The sequence below is a fragment of the Barbatula barbatula genome (genome assembly GCF_947034865.1).
Source record: "Barbatula barbatula genome assembly, chromosome: 18".
In the NCBI taxonomy this organism is placed as follows: domain Eukaryota; kingdom Metazoa; phylum Chordata; class Actinopteri; order Cypriniformes; family Nemacheilidae; genus Barbatula; species Barbatula barbatula.
This window is the reverse complement of record NC_136781.1, coordinates 9,925,761-9,941,244: the sequence shown is the minus strand read 5'-3', so window position 1 is coordinate 9,941,244 and position 15,484 is coordinate 9,925,761. Positions and strand designations below refer to the sequence as shown.

The 15,484-nt window shown below is 38.0% G+C and overlaps 1 protein-coding gene across 3 annotated transcripts in view; it reads right to left on the bottom strand.

The window, feature by feature from the left end:
* Positions 1-10,682: 10,682 nt before the first annotated feature.
* gria1a (glutamate receptor, ionotropic, AMPA 1a) overlaps positions 10,683-15,484 on the bottom strand; it is a 62,908-nt gene continuing 58,106 nt past the window's right edge. Inside the window, exon 16 of one of the 3 annotated variants that reach the window (XM_079480547.1) lies at positions 10,683-13,523. In XM_079480547.1, coding sequence (XP_079336673.1) covers positions 13,356-13,523 — 168 coding nt within the window. In that variant the 3' untranslated portion in view covers positions 10,683-13,355. The remainder of the gene's footprint in view (positions 13,524-15,484) is intronic. The other 2 variants (XR_013787963.1, XM_079480548.1) reach the window with 2 other exon arrangements.

Sequence of the window (15,484 nt, the reverse complement as noted above, 5' to 3'; positions counted from 1 at the left end):
ACAAGATACTTAACATAAACATACTGTTTAACGGTGAAGAAGTATGTTTTTTCATTAACTTACTTACTGTCACATTTTACAGATGCGAATTTCACACATCCAGTCAGTTGATGCTCTCTGGGGCAGCGGATATTATGCCTGTCAAACATGCCCCGTGTTGCCATAGTAACCAACCCCCTGATAAAACGAAATGCAACAAAGTCGATATTTGCAATTAAATAACTTTTTTAATGTGTGCGCAAAACATTTGCTCCACGATGTAAAATGCAAATACTTCAGAAAGATAACTGGAAATAAGAAGTCACCAAATATTTGTCTCCTATCACGTCGTTCCCTTTGTAGGGATTATGTAGCGTCAAGAGGCAGAGCTGGGGCCGATAGAGCAACCTTGTTTTAAACCAACCTAATCCCCACGTGTCAATACACAGATAAACCTAAAAATGGCTCGTGCGGAAGAGTAAAGGTAAGAATATCAGTTTTTTTCCATGCCGAACGTAATCCTAATAACCTCTTGTGCTGGTTATTAAAATATTACTACAAACATGTTCTTCTTGGCATGGAGTCGAACGTCAGGAGGTTTTCACGGTGTTTACTGGGTGGGCTAAGAGATGACAAACTTATTTCTTTATCAATTTGAAATATTAATTTCTGCATGTTTAAAATAAAAATGCATTACATTTTATTTTTAAGATGATACAAAGAAGCACATTTATTGTTTACTGCATTTACATACAAGCTTTCTCCTATTTGTGGTTACACAGCACAAGTGACCCGAAAGTTCAGGGCTTGACAGGCGTACAGAAGAACATGCTTAGTAAAAGAAAAGTTGTTTGGAAGCCCTTAACCATCCGCTTTATGGTGGCAAAAGAGGGCAAGAGCATGTGATATCAGTTACCTTTTATAAAAACACCAGCAACAAGTGTTGGAAATCCCAAATGTAGGCATCAAAGGATATGTCCCTGACCCTGAAGATTAAAGCTCTAACACGTTAATAGTGTCTACCTGAAAACTAGATCCACTGCACATTATGCCATTGAGTGTGTAGACCAGAGAAAAGATTAAAAGAGTGAACCGGTCTTTATTGTAGCGATTTTGCTTATCCAGTTTTATGCGGGTTCAAACTGGAAACATACTGTATTCATTTGACAGGTATTTTAGTGAATATAGCTGATAAGGATGGTGTTCAGGTTTCATTTTAAATCTCCAGATCAGCAGGTTATAGAAGAAAAAGTGACTGTTATAAAAGCCTCCCCATAGAAAACCATCTGCTGCTTACAATGAGTTTGCACTGAGGTCGCTATAACATATTATACAGCTATTCTTCATAATCCACAAATAATATTAGTGTTAATATACAGAATGTTATTAAATGAGTTGAGTTAGATCATGTAGAATTGTGCTGGGTTATTGGAAAGGAGAGGAGCCCTCGTGTTGTGACAGCATTATGATACATTTTACTCAAAAAAAGTAAATATTACTGCACAATAAACTTATTTTGAGTATTTCAGTTTAAACAGTACAAAAATGTATTATTGTTAAGTATCTCAGTCTCACTTAATGCAAAGTAGACACTTGCACCCGTTCCTGTTTTTTGATCATTTTCGTATCAGTTGTTAACCTATATACTTCCAGTATATAGTATATTCAAAATATTTATAAAGATAAGTATGTGAATTGCATGTATGTTTTCATTTTATGTTGTACACTTGATTTCTTCCTCAAATACTTTTTCATAAAGAAATGAATCCTCTAAAATCATAGTACAGCACTGTAAAAATAGGCAACCTGGTTACTTATATTTTTAAGTTGAAACCAACTATTTTCTTACAGTGAGTACACTCCCATTAGATTGATCCTAAATAATGTATACAGTATGTACAGTATATCTTGTAAATTAGTTTTTGCTGCCTTACATTTTTAAGTCATTTTAACTTGTGATCAATAAGCCATGTCAATATATGTTCTACCTAACGTAAACTCATTAAATTATGTTAAGCAACTTCAACATTTTTAAGTTACAGCAACTCATCACTAAGCATCATTTAAAATAGTAAGTTATAATAACAATCAGCAAAAAAAAAGAAGCTGAAAATTGTATTGCTGAGAAGATCTAAAAATTGAATAAAAAAGCAAAGACTCTATAAACCAATGAAGAGAAGACAACAACATCAAGTGCAATGTTAAAAAAAATACTGCATGATGTGCAAAATGTATAACTATAATATGAAAATACCACACATTCCAATAAACGTATGCCAGGTATCTTTATTGTACTTGTTGGACACACACACGTATAACAAACCAGACTGCAACGTCACACCTGGCAGGCCAGAACAGAAGCTGATAAACATTCTCATTTGGCTGAGAGCCGGAATGGCCTTTTTGCATGAAATGAAGAAACCATGCTCGTCTATTCTCATCAGTGCCCCAATGAGCTCCCAATTTTCTTTTGACTGAGCATCGTCATGGAGACAGACCGGCCAGGAGCCAATGGGTTTCAATGTAAGGGCTATGCAGTCATCATTCCCTAATCAGATTACTCTCATCAGTCAAACCCGTTTGCTTTGTTTGCACCCGAATTGAAAAAGCCAGCTAGCACAAAACAGTGCAGCATACAAATTGTGTGAGATCTGATCAGACAAATAAAGTAACTAAAGTCACTGTGTAATTACACAAACACTGTATCATAGTCTCACGAGTGCTGCAAACATGGCATTATGAGCGTGTTGTGAGGGACGAGCTAGGTGATCTCAACCATCCTCTTCACCTAAATATGCCAAGAAAGGATTTCTGTGAGCAGTACTGAGACATAAGAAGCTTCTCTGTGTGAACATATCCATACATAATTCATACCTTAAGACATCTGTGGAAATGTGTTTCTCATCTTCTCAGACGAACAAAGTCTCCTTTAAAAACGAAAGGACTTTTATCTTTATCTGTGTTGCAAGGACACACATGCGTTCTTGTTATTTAAGTTGTATTCAAATTAAAAATGTGCATTTTAGTGTTATGCACGTCTATGCCTCTGGGTGTTTGGAGAGAAAATTCTCAGCTGCAAAGCCCCATGATGCGTCTCCCAGATACTTAGCATCCCATCACATGCTGTGTAAGCTTGAGAATAAACCTCATTGGCTGCTCACATGCTGAAAGATTGATCCACCGCTATGATTTCATCTGAGCAACAGATCTGCACAGGCAGCACTAACAGATTGCAGATGTAATTTAGTAACAAAGGGGACGTATAGATTTGTGAATCACGCGGAGTCACAGCTGCTGGCATCTGCTTTATTTTAATGCATATTATTTACATACATTTGCGATATTTGTGGGATTTGATTTTTCTCCTCTTATTGCATTGATCTCTGAAGTGAGGGAGCAGTTCATACACTAAATAAAGCTTATGTTACTGTTTTCTGTGGTACTATAAAACGGATACAGTCCTTTTTGGTGCTCCTTACAAATTGTCTGAGTATATGTAATGTGAAAACAGCTCCAAACTGTGTCTGAGTGCTATGTTTTGGCTCACAAATACACCAGAGAACAAACTAAATAGTAAAATATTTTTCATTACTATAGCACAATTTATTGCAAAAACAGTTATGATTTATAATGATGTTTTTTTACCCAATTTCAAGCTTCCAGATGGGAGTTTGTTTGGAAGTGTTTTGCTTCTTTACCTGTTGCTGCATTGTGGTGTAATGGGACTCGGCTCAGGGTGGCTTTTGTACTGGATATGAGGAGAGATTATGGCTTCAATCATTCCTAATGCAATATACTTTATCCCGTTGACTGTAAATTATTATGACGGTTATCACAGCTGTGATCTGTGACATATTTCACATTGACTTTCATTAAACGAACTAGAGCAGTTTTCAACAAAAAGGCAAAACATTTGCGGTACGGTGATATCAAATATAATGTCTGTGACATTTACCAACTGTTCAACGATCATGTTGTTAATCTTTTAAACACAAAGACGCACAAAACAACTAGTACGCGATCAGCATAATTTTTCTCTTTGCATTGATTATGTGTAATAGCTTTTTGTCACACAGAACCAGAGGGAGGAGGAAGAAAAAGAAGGAAATCACATATTCAAACAGGTATCCCCAGTAGACAGCATCTGCTGTGTGTTTATATATATTGTGAGAGCTTTAAGGAAGTTCAACTTATACTCTAATAAACAAATAATGAAAAAAAAAGAATAAAGATGTAACCTATTACACAATTATACACGTTAAAAAGTTTCTAGCTCAAAGAAATCAATTCAAAGTTAAGATATCACGATTTGTATCACTTACAAAAACACAAGATTTCCAAAAATGTCCATATTTCAAAAGGAAACTTGCAGGTTTATTAAAGCTGGTGGCATGTGATTTCCTTTTAATGAAAGAATGACTGGAGGAGAGCGATAAGGAAAGTTCAGACTAAGAGGTCCTTGGTGGGATTAGAATAATCATCGAAAATGCCCTGTCTTTAAAAAATCCACAATAGGACATGGCAGCACGGCACACGCTCCCTCTCTGCAGCCAACCCATTTGCATTCTAGAGCAATGGTCCAGTGGATGCTTGTGAATATAAAATAGTGTCTGAATCTGCCCGCTGGGTTTGATCTCATGAGCAGCCGATGGTACTATAGTGTCTTTGCAAAAAATGTGCTCGATTCTCTTTCCTTCTCAAATGTTTTTTTCAGGTATAAAGAAGTGGAAAACCCTGTTCTGCAGCCACTTCGATGTGCTACTCCAAACTTCAAACTTCATTAGATTGTTGCTCCTTTGGGAAAAGCGTTCCTGTGAGATTTTAATGGAGCCTGTTTTAGCACTCATGCTACATTGACTCATTCAGTCACTGCACCACAGTCTACTGTATACTCATACGTACAGAGAGTATTTCAATCCCCAGTCATCTTTGTAGCCCCTGGTCTTCAGAATAACTTGAGAATCGGAAACAAGTGTTTGATTTGGTTTGTCATGAAACTCTGCAGAACAGGATCGCTTTTCGACCCGATCTGAACAGCCCTACTTTAAAAAGGTTCACAAACATATATACCCCCCTGCGATCGATGGATCATTTTAAACTAACAGTATAACAATGCATTAAGGATACGATATCTAATAAGCCATATTTTCTCATTTTTCTTTTCTGCCGAACCACAGGGATTTATCGCAGATCATTGGGAAGCGTTTAGGAGCACGTCTTAGATGACGAGCCCAACCTTCGTGGAGATCAGATTATGTTTCTCTGCTGTAAAGCATTCTGACATTCAGAATGATATTAAACTTCAATGGACTCAGATCAAGGTTCACCCATCATTCGCACAAGCGCCGAATCCATTATTCAAGGTTGAAAAGCTGTTTACTGAAATGAAAGTGGCCTGCATATGTTATACATTACAGTCAAAGCAGGATACTTTTCTGTTTGTTAGAAGTAATGGAAGGTTTGAACATACAAAGATGCTAAATTTGTATACGAGATAGGCCTTTACTACTTCAGACTTCTCCCGAAATCATTTTAAAACATATGAGTGATCTACAGTGACCTGACCCTAAAACACAAGCCACGCATCCAGAATTTTGTAAATGTTGCGCAACAAGTTGAGTGGATGGAGAACAGGTAGGCTATCAGACATATACCCTTTAGAGTAGAAATATGTGAGGTGTTGAATTATTGCAGGATTATGAAATCTTCCAGATTTTAAAGGGCTATTAGAAAGTACACATTTAGATAAGGTGTGAACTTTTGCAACCTTGAAAGCAACCTTTTTATTCAAGTCAAAATATGCAAACAACATTAAGACGGTTGATAAAAACAGTTGAAAACCAGAGGCCTGCTAAAAAAAAGTTTCGAGGGAAAAAAACAATACATGATTAATATCAAGCACCACAGAAGAAAATCAACAACCTCAAAACTCCTTGAAAAACCTGCATTCAAGTGGGAGGCATTTCCAGCTGTTCTTTTTCTGTGATGTTCTCAGTCGGGTTTGTAACAGACTGTAGGTCAGGTGGGGCCGTCCAGTTCGGCTGATTCCTGTTTCTCTCTCAACAGTGACAAGCAAGGCTCTGGTGTGACTCTGTAATCCATTCATCCGTCATTCCGTCTCACTCCATGTGCTCCGCCATATATCTCCCAGTTCTCTGCGTTGCTCATTTAACTTCCCCATCCATCTTACCCCGGTGACTTTCTTCTCTACTTTTTACCAATGGTTCGCCTATGGTGGACACGCATGTAGAGAGAGACACCGCGCCTTCGTTTCAACTTTGGGTTCACGGCATATCCGTTTATCCATTAATTTCCCTTAAGAGAGATGATATAGATTTTATGATTAAAAGCTGTGCATAACATGACGGGATAAAACGGTGAAGGGCACTTTTGTAGGACACAACAGAAATCTTGAGGAGGTTAGTGTGGTTCATACGCATCACCCGTAACGGTGCGGAAGATAACAGGCAGGGGATCTGTCTCTGTCATTGAGCTGATGTGCCTGCGTGAGCTTCTCCTCTCCACACAGACCGCAGAACAGTGGGAGCCGCTGATGAGCCAACATAAAATTATACATCTCTCTCTGTCTCTTTCACATGTGCTCATGGATATGAGCACATGTCCTCTATCAAAGTCAATTCAATTTGAATGTGTGCATTAAAGGTCCAGTGTGTAATGTTTTTGATGGATCTATTGACAGAAATGCAATTTAATATACATAGCTATGTCTTTAGAGGTATATAAAGACATTACATAATAAAGCGTTGTGTTTTTGTGACCCTAGAATGGGCTTTTTCTATCTACATACACCGCAGGTCCCCTTACATTTTTTCTACAGTAGCCCTAAATGGACAAACTGCTACAGTGCGTTTCGTAAATATTTTATCTCTGCAAAGAAGCAAAATCATGACGGTGTCTTAGTTCTGTGCCAGCCACCGTAGTGTTTCGAAAGGGAGGGGTGGAGTGAGCCGTTGGTTGCAATTTGCAACATCGCCACTAGATGTCACTACATTTCATACAGTGGACCTTAAAGAAAAAAGAAATATAAACAGGATAAAACAGAAAAATAAGGTAAAAAACAGCAAATGTATGATTTTGATAACATTACTGTATCTCATGTTGTGACATGTATTCTCTCTCTCTCTCTCTCTCTCTCTCTCTCTCTCTCTCCCTCTCTCTCCTATGGTCAGAATTGACCACTCTTAAAAAGTTGAAATGAAATGTAAGTGTAAAGGCAGCAAAATATTTTTAAAGATACTGCAGGATAAACTTTCAGTCATTTCCAAAATTCCAGCTTATCCAGTAAAATCACATTTGATCCCTTTAGGATTGGTTCAAAAATACGATTCCATTCCATTAGCCACCCTGTTCATGTTCCTTTCACACATCTCCACATAGGGAACTTTTGACATTCATAATTTTAATTAAAACTTTATGAAGCACCACAAAGCAGGCGATTTCAGTTTTTTCAACTTTGCCCATGAGTTGTATGATCTAAAGCTCATGTTCACTTCTTCAAACCACATATACTGTACATCTGCTGTGTTCCCCCAAGCCATTCCATCCAAATCACAATGTCGGGATGGCAGTGTCAGATCAGACTCAGGTCAAACATTCCTCCCCCAGAATACTGTACCATGATTAATGTCTGACTGGTAGCTACTGAAACAGTCAACATCCTAGTTGATGTTATCAAGATGCCACAAAGCTGTACAGCCTCTGGGTTGAATTTTAGAAGAAATGGAATAACCTTTAACAGGCATCTAAGTATATAATGTCATACCAATAATATGTTATGAAGCTAAACTCTTGGAAAAAATGTCAATAGCTATACGGCATTATCTGGTGAACCCACAGAATTGCATATTTCCTCTTCTTTTTAACAGTAATCATCAGGTTATTAACAGAGAGATCCATGAACTGCACTGGCTGTGTTAGATAAGAAAGACATATCAAATCCATACAGCCTCCAGGAACGGAATTGAGAATCACACGGATAAAATCAGCCGTGATTGAATGGGCTATGGCAGGATTGTGAAGCCAACAGAAAGAACGATAGGTTGATATGAAATAATACAATACACAGGGAGGAGTGTGTAGAATATCAAAAGAAAGAACGTGGGACCGAGGCACACAGTGGCAGGTGCCACAGATCCTCTTATGCCGTCATACACCCACAGTGTCTTCATTATGTATGCTGCTCAGGCCCACACAATCACACACATTACAATGCCATAGTCAGTGTAAGCAATCAGCATGGGCTATTCTGCTCTTTCACATTGCCTTAAAACACAGGTTGCTTTCTTACTTGGTCAGAAAAACAAGGGGAATTATTATATGATCCATATGAACCGGAAGTCACGATCAGACCCTAATTAAGAATTCAGGGGCCCCTGGACACAAGTGTGTTGTAGACCCCCAACCCAAATATCCGCGAATCATATTCTTACGTAAGCGTGTAATGTGTCAGACGCCATTAACGAATTTTACAGGTATACTTCTTTAGCCTATGTTGCGAGTCTGCGTAAGACAAGTAAACATTTTGCAAAGCACTTTTCGAATAACTGCACTAATTTACTTTTCGAGTAAGGCAGTTAGACCAGATCAACATTATATCAATATAAAATACATCATTGACGAAGAAACACCATCAAATACATGTAAAAAAAACTCTTACCTTTGAGATTTTAAAGACAACCGTGAGGGTTTTCTAACTTAGCCTATTGCTTATAAATACAACAATGAAGCCGTTCTCATTTACATATTTTCCGTTTCTATTGACTTATAACATTAGATCTTCTTACAAATCACCATAAAAGGGGCGATGTTGGCAACATTCTTTCACACAGCCTCTGTCTAGGTAACCATGTGCATATTTGCAGATGAAATGTGTTTATGTTTATACATTCGAACAATCGATAACAGTGACAGAATGTAGGAAACACATTTCATTTAGGAGTCACCTGTCGAATGTGCTGCTTCTTCCTGCCGCTCACTGAGACGATCCCTTCGCGGGGAAAGAGAGACCTTGCGCTCGCGGGACAGCACTGGCGACATTTTTCCACTGAATGAAAGCTGAGGTTTATCGGAAAGTCTCTAGATTTGTCGCTTTGTGCTTAGGGTTAGGGCTCATAAAAGTCACTAAATCAAGAGACAGACTTGCTTACATTAAAAACACTGTTATGTATGTACACTTGCGTGTGTGTGAGCTAGAGAGGCACACAGCAGAATGAATATAGCGAATACATTGTTATGTGAAATTTTCTCCCCCTTGTTGGGCCTGTGCTCATAATGCCCATTGAACAATCCGGCCCTGGCCCCGATCAACTTTATTAAAGTATTGTGATGTAATTCCAAATAAGAGGGCGTGGCTTGTGTTTTACAATGTGAAATGATAAGATCTAAGAAAAAAAGGTAGGTTTTATCCGCTTGATTTTTCCCCTGTAAAGCTGCTTTGGAACAAAGCAAATTGTGAAAAGCGCTATATAAGTAAAAATTGAATTGAATTGAATAAGCATGATGTCACTAAATGCTCAAGAAGATGCTATAGGCAAACAACAAAAATTGTTATATACGCTCAGACGAATATAATCTCTGCAAAAAAGGAAATAACAGATTAAACAAGTATATTTCCAGCAGCATTAACAGAACTTCAGGTTTTTTAGGAGCCTAAAGGAAAAATCCTCAAGAAAGTACTGATGTTCTGCAAGGATCAAGGAAGTTAAAGAGGTCAAACTTTGTCGACCACTGCTGGGGAAATAAGAGAGACCCAGATTTCATTGCCTGACAGCAGCTTCACATGAACATCTTCACATAAACCCCCCTGCCCCCCCACCCCCGTGACACGGTGGTTAACAGGACAATGCTTGAAATGCCACATCTCACGGAGTATGCCAACATTCAGACTCAGCTGTCCTACTTGGAAATAGAGCTGAACTGATTAAGATTCTCATATGCAAAATAAAAAAATAAACATCACGTACAAAGAATATGTGGAGGATAAATCTCGCTCTAAACCTCCCCAAGTGATGTTGAGTAGTTTCAGCATCAAACACCGAGATCATTGAGGTTTCAGCACATGGTTGTTTATGAATGATACAGGATCTGTTACCGGCACTACATGTACTTTGTGACAAATATTTCATCTGTTGAAAACGCTGTAGTAGAACCATTTAAATTAGCACAGCATCAGAGAGAGAGAAAACAAGTAAACAAACACCTGTTTCTTGGATCCACATTGTGTTAACCTCCATAATTACAGCCACAGGGCATCCCAATTACATCCGTCCACTGCTGCTCAAATTGACAGAGATTAAAGCATTAATAATTCCTAAAATGAAAGGTGTTCCAGGAAACATGTGCTGACTGTTTAAACGTGAGTGATTATGGCAGAAGCTCCTGTTATTAAAATACTCTACAATGATTCGAACTCTAGAGATCTTCTGCTGGAAACACATTAAACACCAGTTCTACAAAGACGCCTTTCTGTTAAGTACTGACAATTCAAATTCAATTGACAATTCTCGTGCAAATTGAGAAATGACACTTACGATAACCGTAAAAAATCGAAATCAAATAAAAAAACACGCCAAAAATAAATAAATACAAAAATAAAATAAATATATTACAAATAAAATAAATAAATATTGGCATTAAGTTATAAATTATCTTATTAAAACAAAAGCGTGGCTCTGCATGACTGTGGTTAAAAAAGTTTTATTTCGGTTTGCTTTATTCATTATTGACAATGTATTTTCCAGTAAATTTATTCAACCACATCTCTCTTGTATTCAACAGAAAATAACAAGTAAAACAAAGAAACAAAAATGTCCCAAATAAAACAGTCAAGACTGAAATTGTCAAATACGAATAATAAATGTGCATTAAAAACTCCCCAAAATAAGACATTTTTTTGTTAACATGAGTGCAGCAGAAACACAAAGAACCCCGACCAGATTTCTCTCAAAATCAACATCTCCATCAGTGTAAATATCCACGTCATCATGTGTAAAACATCAGTTCGGTCAACTCTTCAAAATCTCGCAGCGGTAAAAATGTTAAATGTCTCACTTGAACTTTACAAATCTTTTAAAGCGTATAAAATACTGCTCTCATACGAGTCCATAAATGAATGCAGTGTTCTGTGCCTAATAAAACGTGTGTCAAGAAACCCAAGCCAGAGAAATAAGCATTTTGATGGCGACACAGTGTGTTGTGTTTGTGGAACAATGGCAGTGTGCAGAGGGAAGGCTGAATAGGCCCGCGGTGATAAAGTCTAGAGCTCAGAAAGGTCAGATTCGCCCCGGGAGCCGATCAATGATATCTCCACAAACATCATATCATGAAGAACTATGTTGCACAGTGTGTATACAGGACGGAACAGCTTCTATTTCACCAGTATTTGTATCCTGCAGCTGTTCTGTTACTCTCTTTTCTTAGTCTTATTTACTGAAACAGAATTTTCTAGACATGTGATGTGAAGTACAGGCGCGCACAGAATCTACACATTTTTTTAAAAGAAAAGATTTATCAAATGAGACAAATAATTAAATAATTTCCAGAGGCTAAGGATGTGCAAATGAACGTAGGGCATTGTGCAGATTCTGTGCTGGACGAGTCATAAACCATGTAAATAAATCATCCACAAAGTATGTAAAAGGGTTGTTTCATTGCGTTTGCTGTGGAAACGCCATTAAAGAATAACTTGTATTTTCAACGACTTTACTTCATAGAGATCTGATACTTTGTGCTGGGAATAACTATATAAGTGTTTAACTGCAGGTGTCTTAACATTTTAAATTTGAGGCGTCCCTCTTGGGAGAGATCCGAAATGGAGCGGTGATCAAACACGTGGTGGATTTTCTCCCAAATCTCGGATGAGGTATGGAGCCTGAGAGCAGGCGTAGCAGCTATGCAGGTCTTTGAGGTGGGAACTCACAGAGTAAGGTAATAAAGTTTAACTTGCTCTACTGATCGACAACAAATCCAATTGATCCCTCACTCACTTTCAGATTTACATCAGTGTATTTACACTATCAACAGGTTGTTAAATGAGCTGATATGTTTCTTAAAATATTCAATATGCAGAGTGATTGAAAATAAGGGGATAGTTTACCCAAAAATGAAAACTCTATTCGGCTTTATACCAAACTTGTATGATTATTTTTAATTTTTTAAGAAAAATGAAATGTGGTCTGTTTTCACATAATTCTGTTACTGTATATGGCTTTACGTTTCTGTTCATTTGGTGATAGCCATCTTTGACTTAGAGTGGCTTAAAAAATTCACCTTTTGTGTTCCACTGGAGAAAATATATGGGGTTAGAATGACATGGGTGAGAAAATAATGAATTTACATTTTTGTGTAAACTTTTCCTTTAAATGAACAGTTCACCAAAAATGGAAATTCTGTCTTCATTTACTCACGTTAATCACGATTTCCTCAAGTTGTTCCAAATCTGTATAAATGTCTTTGTTGTGATGAACACAGAGACAGATATTTGGAAGAATGCTTGTAACCAAACAGTTCTTGGCCACCGTTGAGTACCATAGTAGGAAAATTTTCTTTATACATTTTTGTTGAACACAAAAAATATATTCAGAATTTAGGAAAACAAACAGTTGGGGGGATTTTTTGACTACCATTGTAAATGTTCCAACTAGTCAATGGTGGCTAAGAACTGTAGTATTCTTTCAATTATCTTTCCCTGCGTTCACCAGAACAAAGAAATGTATACAGATTTGAAACAATTTGAGGGTGAGTAAATTATAACAGACGTTTTATTTTTGGGTCACTTTTGGGGAAAAATGTCCAGTGTTGTCTTTCGGTATGGACATTGAATCCATAATGAATATAATCTTACCCATTAGCAAAAGGCTAAGTTTACTCTAACTCTTTTCTAACGGCAAAGGAAAAGCAACTTACTGAAACAATGTATTTGTCTTTTCGTAGAACATATTTGTGCAAAAAACATCTCTGTGATCTAATCCTTGCACAGAAACTCAACTTAGAGACGACATTGCTGAACACTGATATAAACTAAAATATTGCACTCAGACAGAAGTAAACAGGTTTATAATATTGGCACAGCGCAAGTGTCAAATCAGACACAAGACTTGTCTTCTTTTATGTGACATAAACAAACAACGTTTCCCCCAAAAAAGTCCCATGGGCTTGTTATTGCAGCACATCTTTTTCCCTTTTTTATACTTTGTCTTTTTTTAAAAAGAGTTTTATTGGTGGCTGTCCACTGAGAAGTCTTAAGAGTGCATTTTGGCAGTACGTGCGTCTGTTGCGGGCAGACAGACACGGGGCAGACGGCATGTGAACGGGAGGTCTGTGTGTTTCGTGTGACGCGTGTCGCTCGGTCAAGCTGATCACATGCCAGAGGCTCCCAGGCCCATGGTGGCTGCGTGGCTCATGCACGGCAGCGTCTGGACAGCTTTGGGGAAGTCATGTGTGACGATCCGCCCGTTCTCCCCCCCGCTGCCGTTCCCACTCATCCGGGTCAGGGTGGAGCCGCGCATGGCGTCGTTGATGGATTGCTGGGATGGAGACACAACAGTGTTAGACAGCATATGGAAATACTCACAGAAGTGTTTAAAAGATACTTCAATTCAGTAGGAGACATTAAAAGATGATTCAAGCATCTGCCTAATGGAGTATGAACATAAAATGTTTTATTATGTGATGACTGGATAATTAGTTTCTAATTATTTTCTGAAAAACAACATTTCTGAAAAAGCGTTGTAAATTAAATTATTGTCTTGTGTTGGTTTTGAAAAATCTGTTAGTGTTGATCGGCTGGGTAATAATATACACTGTTTCAAATTCAACCTGAAAAATATAATTCAACTTTGTCCATTGGCTTTACAATTCACTTGAATTAGAATAACAAGCTGTTTTATATCATTTAAATTCAAGCAATTCACACAGTAGGTTTCAATGACCCACATTGATAAGCCTTTAACTATAAACGGGGACTTTGGAGTTTAGGGTAGGAATATATATTCGACTGACCAATAAAGATGAGGGGCGTTGTCAATTATTTTTGCAATTCCATTTGATGCAGCATATATCACACACTAAAAAAAATACTTCGGAAAAGAATGTTGTCATTAAAGGGAATATTCTGTCATCATTGACTCGCCCTCCAGTTGTTCCTTGTTGTTTAAAGTCTTATTTACATTACAAAGTGTTGTCAACTTTTAATTGTCCTGCTGGTGCTGTTGTGTTGCACCCCACAGGACCACCATTAAGGCCCTCGAACCCAAGCTGACACTGTAAAGCATCTCTGACATGTGGGTAGACAATAAACAGCTTTGAAAGGCGTGTAACACGAGCGTAATCTGCTACGGCGGTGTGGAACTCCAGTGAGAAATATCGTTTCATTGCGTCTTTTGTGAGGATCATGTCACTATAGTCAGTGGGCCTGAAACCATGTGCCTTTAAATCACTTTCTTCCAATCTGGGAACGATTTCATAGCTGTGCACATAAATGCGTTGGGTAATGAAGACTATGCATGATGCAGACTAATTGTTCAGCTGGTCGTCTTTCTTGCCTAATATGAGAAATTGACAGCTGTCATTAGAATTAACAAAGCAAATCTATATAAATCCGTGTTATATAGGTATACTGCGTCATATACTGTATATTCAGATCTACCTGTATTTACAGCGGGTGATGCTCACCAGGGGCCTGTTGCAGGTGTCACCATGTAACTCTTTAATTTGTCAGTCTGACCTTTGTTTGCAGATTACATGTTACGAGATACATTATCGCCTGATACTTTAAATTAAAAACGCATAAGCAAAAGTGCATTAGGAACGGGCTGACGCCGGTCTTATAAAGCAGACGAGCTCACTGATGGTGTATAATCAATGGTCTAGACAAGCTATTTTTGGAGATATGGTGGAAAACAGAGACCTGCAGTGTCTCGAGGGACCACTTGCTCTGCTTTATGAATGAACAGAGACACCATGTGTATAAACAAAACTCTAGTCTATGGACAGAGCAGCTAGCGGACAAAGGGAATCTGAGAGGAGCAGGAGAGAGAGAGAGAGAGAGAGAGAGAGAGAGAGAGAGAGAGAGAGAGAGAGAGAGAGAGAGAGAGAGAGAGAGAGAGAGAGAGAGAGAGAGAGAGACCGAGAGAGAGAGACCGAGAGAGACCGAGAGAGAGAGAGAGAGAGAGAGAGAGAGAGAGAGATGAAATTAAATATTAGCTATGTAAATAATAGTGGAACAGATAGAATGAGGGCTTTTCACACTACAGCTCAGTTAACCCTTGGTTAGTCTTTTTAATCCCTGGTTAAGGCCAGTTCTATTTGTCAAATTAATAGCTCTGGATCATGAAACCACACACTAAAAATTCTGAGTTTTTCTCGGTAAGCCCCTAAATTATGTTTGTGTTAAATTGACCCCAAAGACCCACTTCGACATATTCTAAAAAAATCCTGATTTTTAAAAATGTTATGACTTAAACAGTCAATCAACAGCTACTAAAAA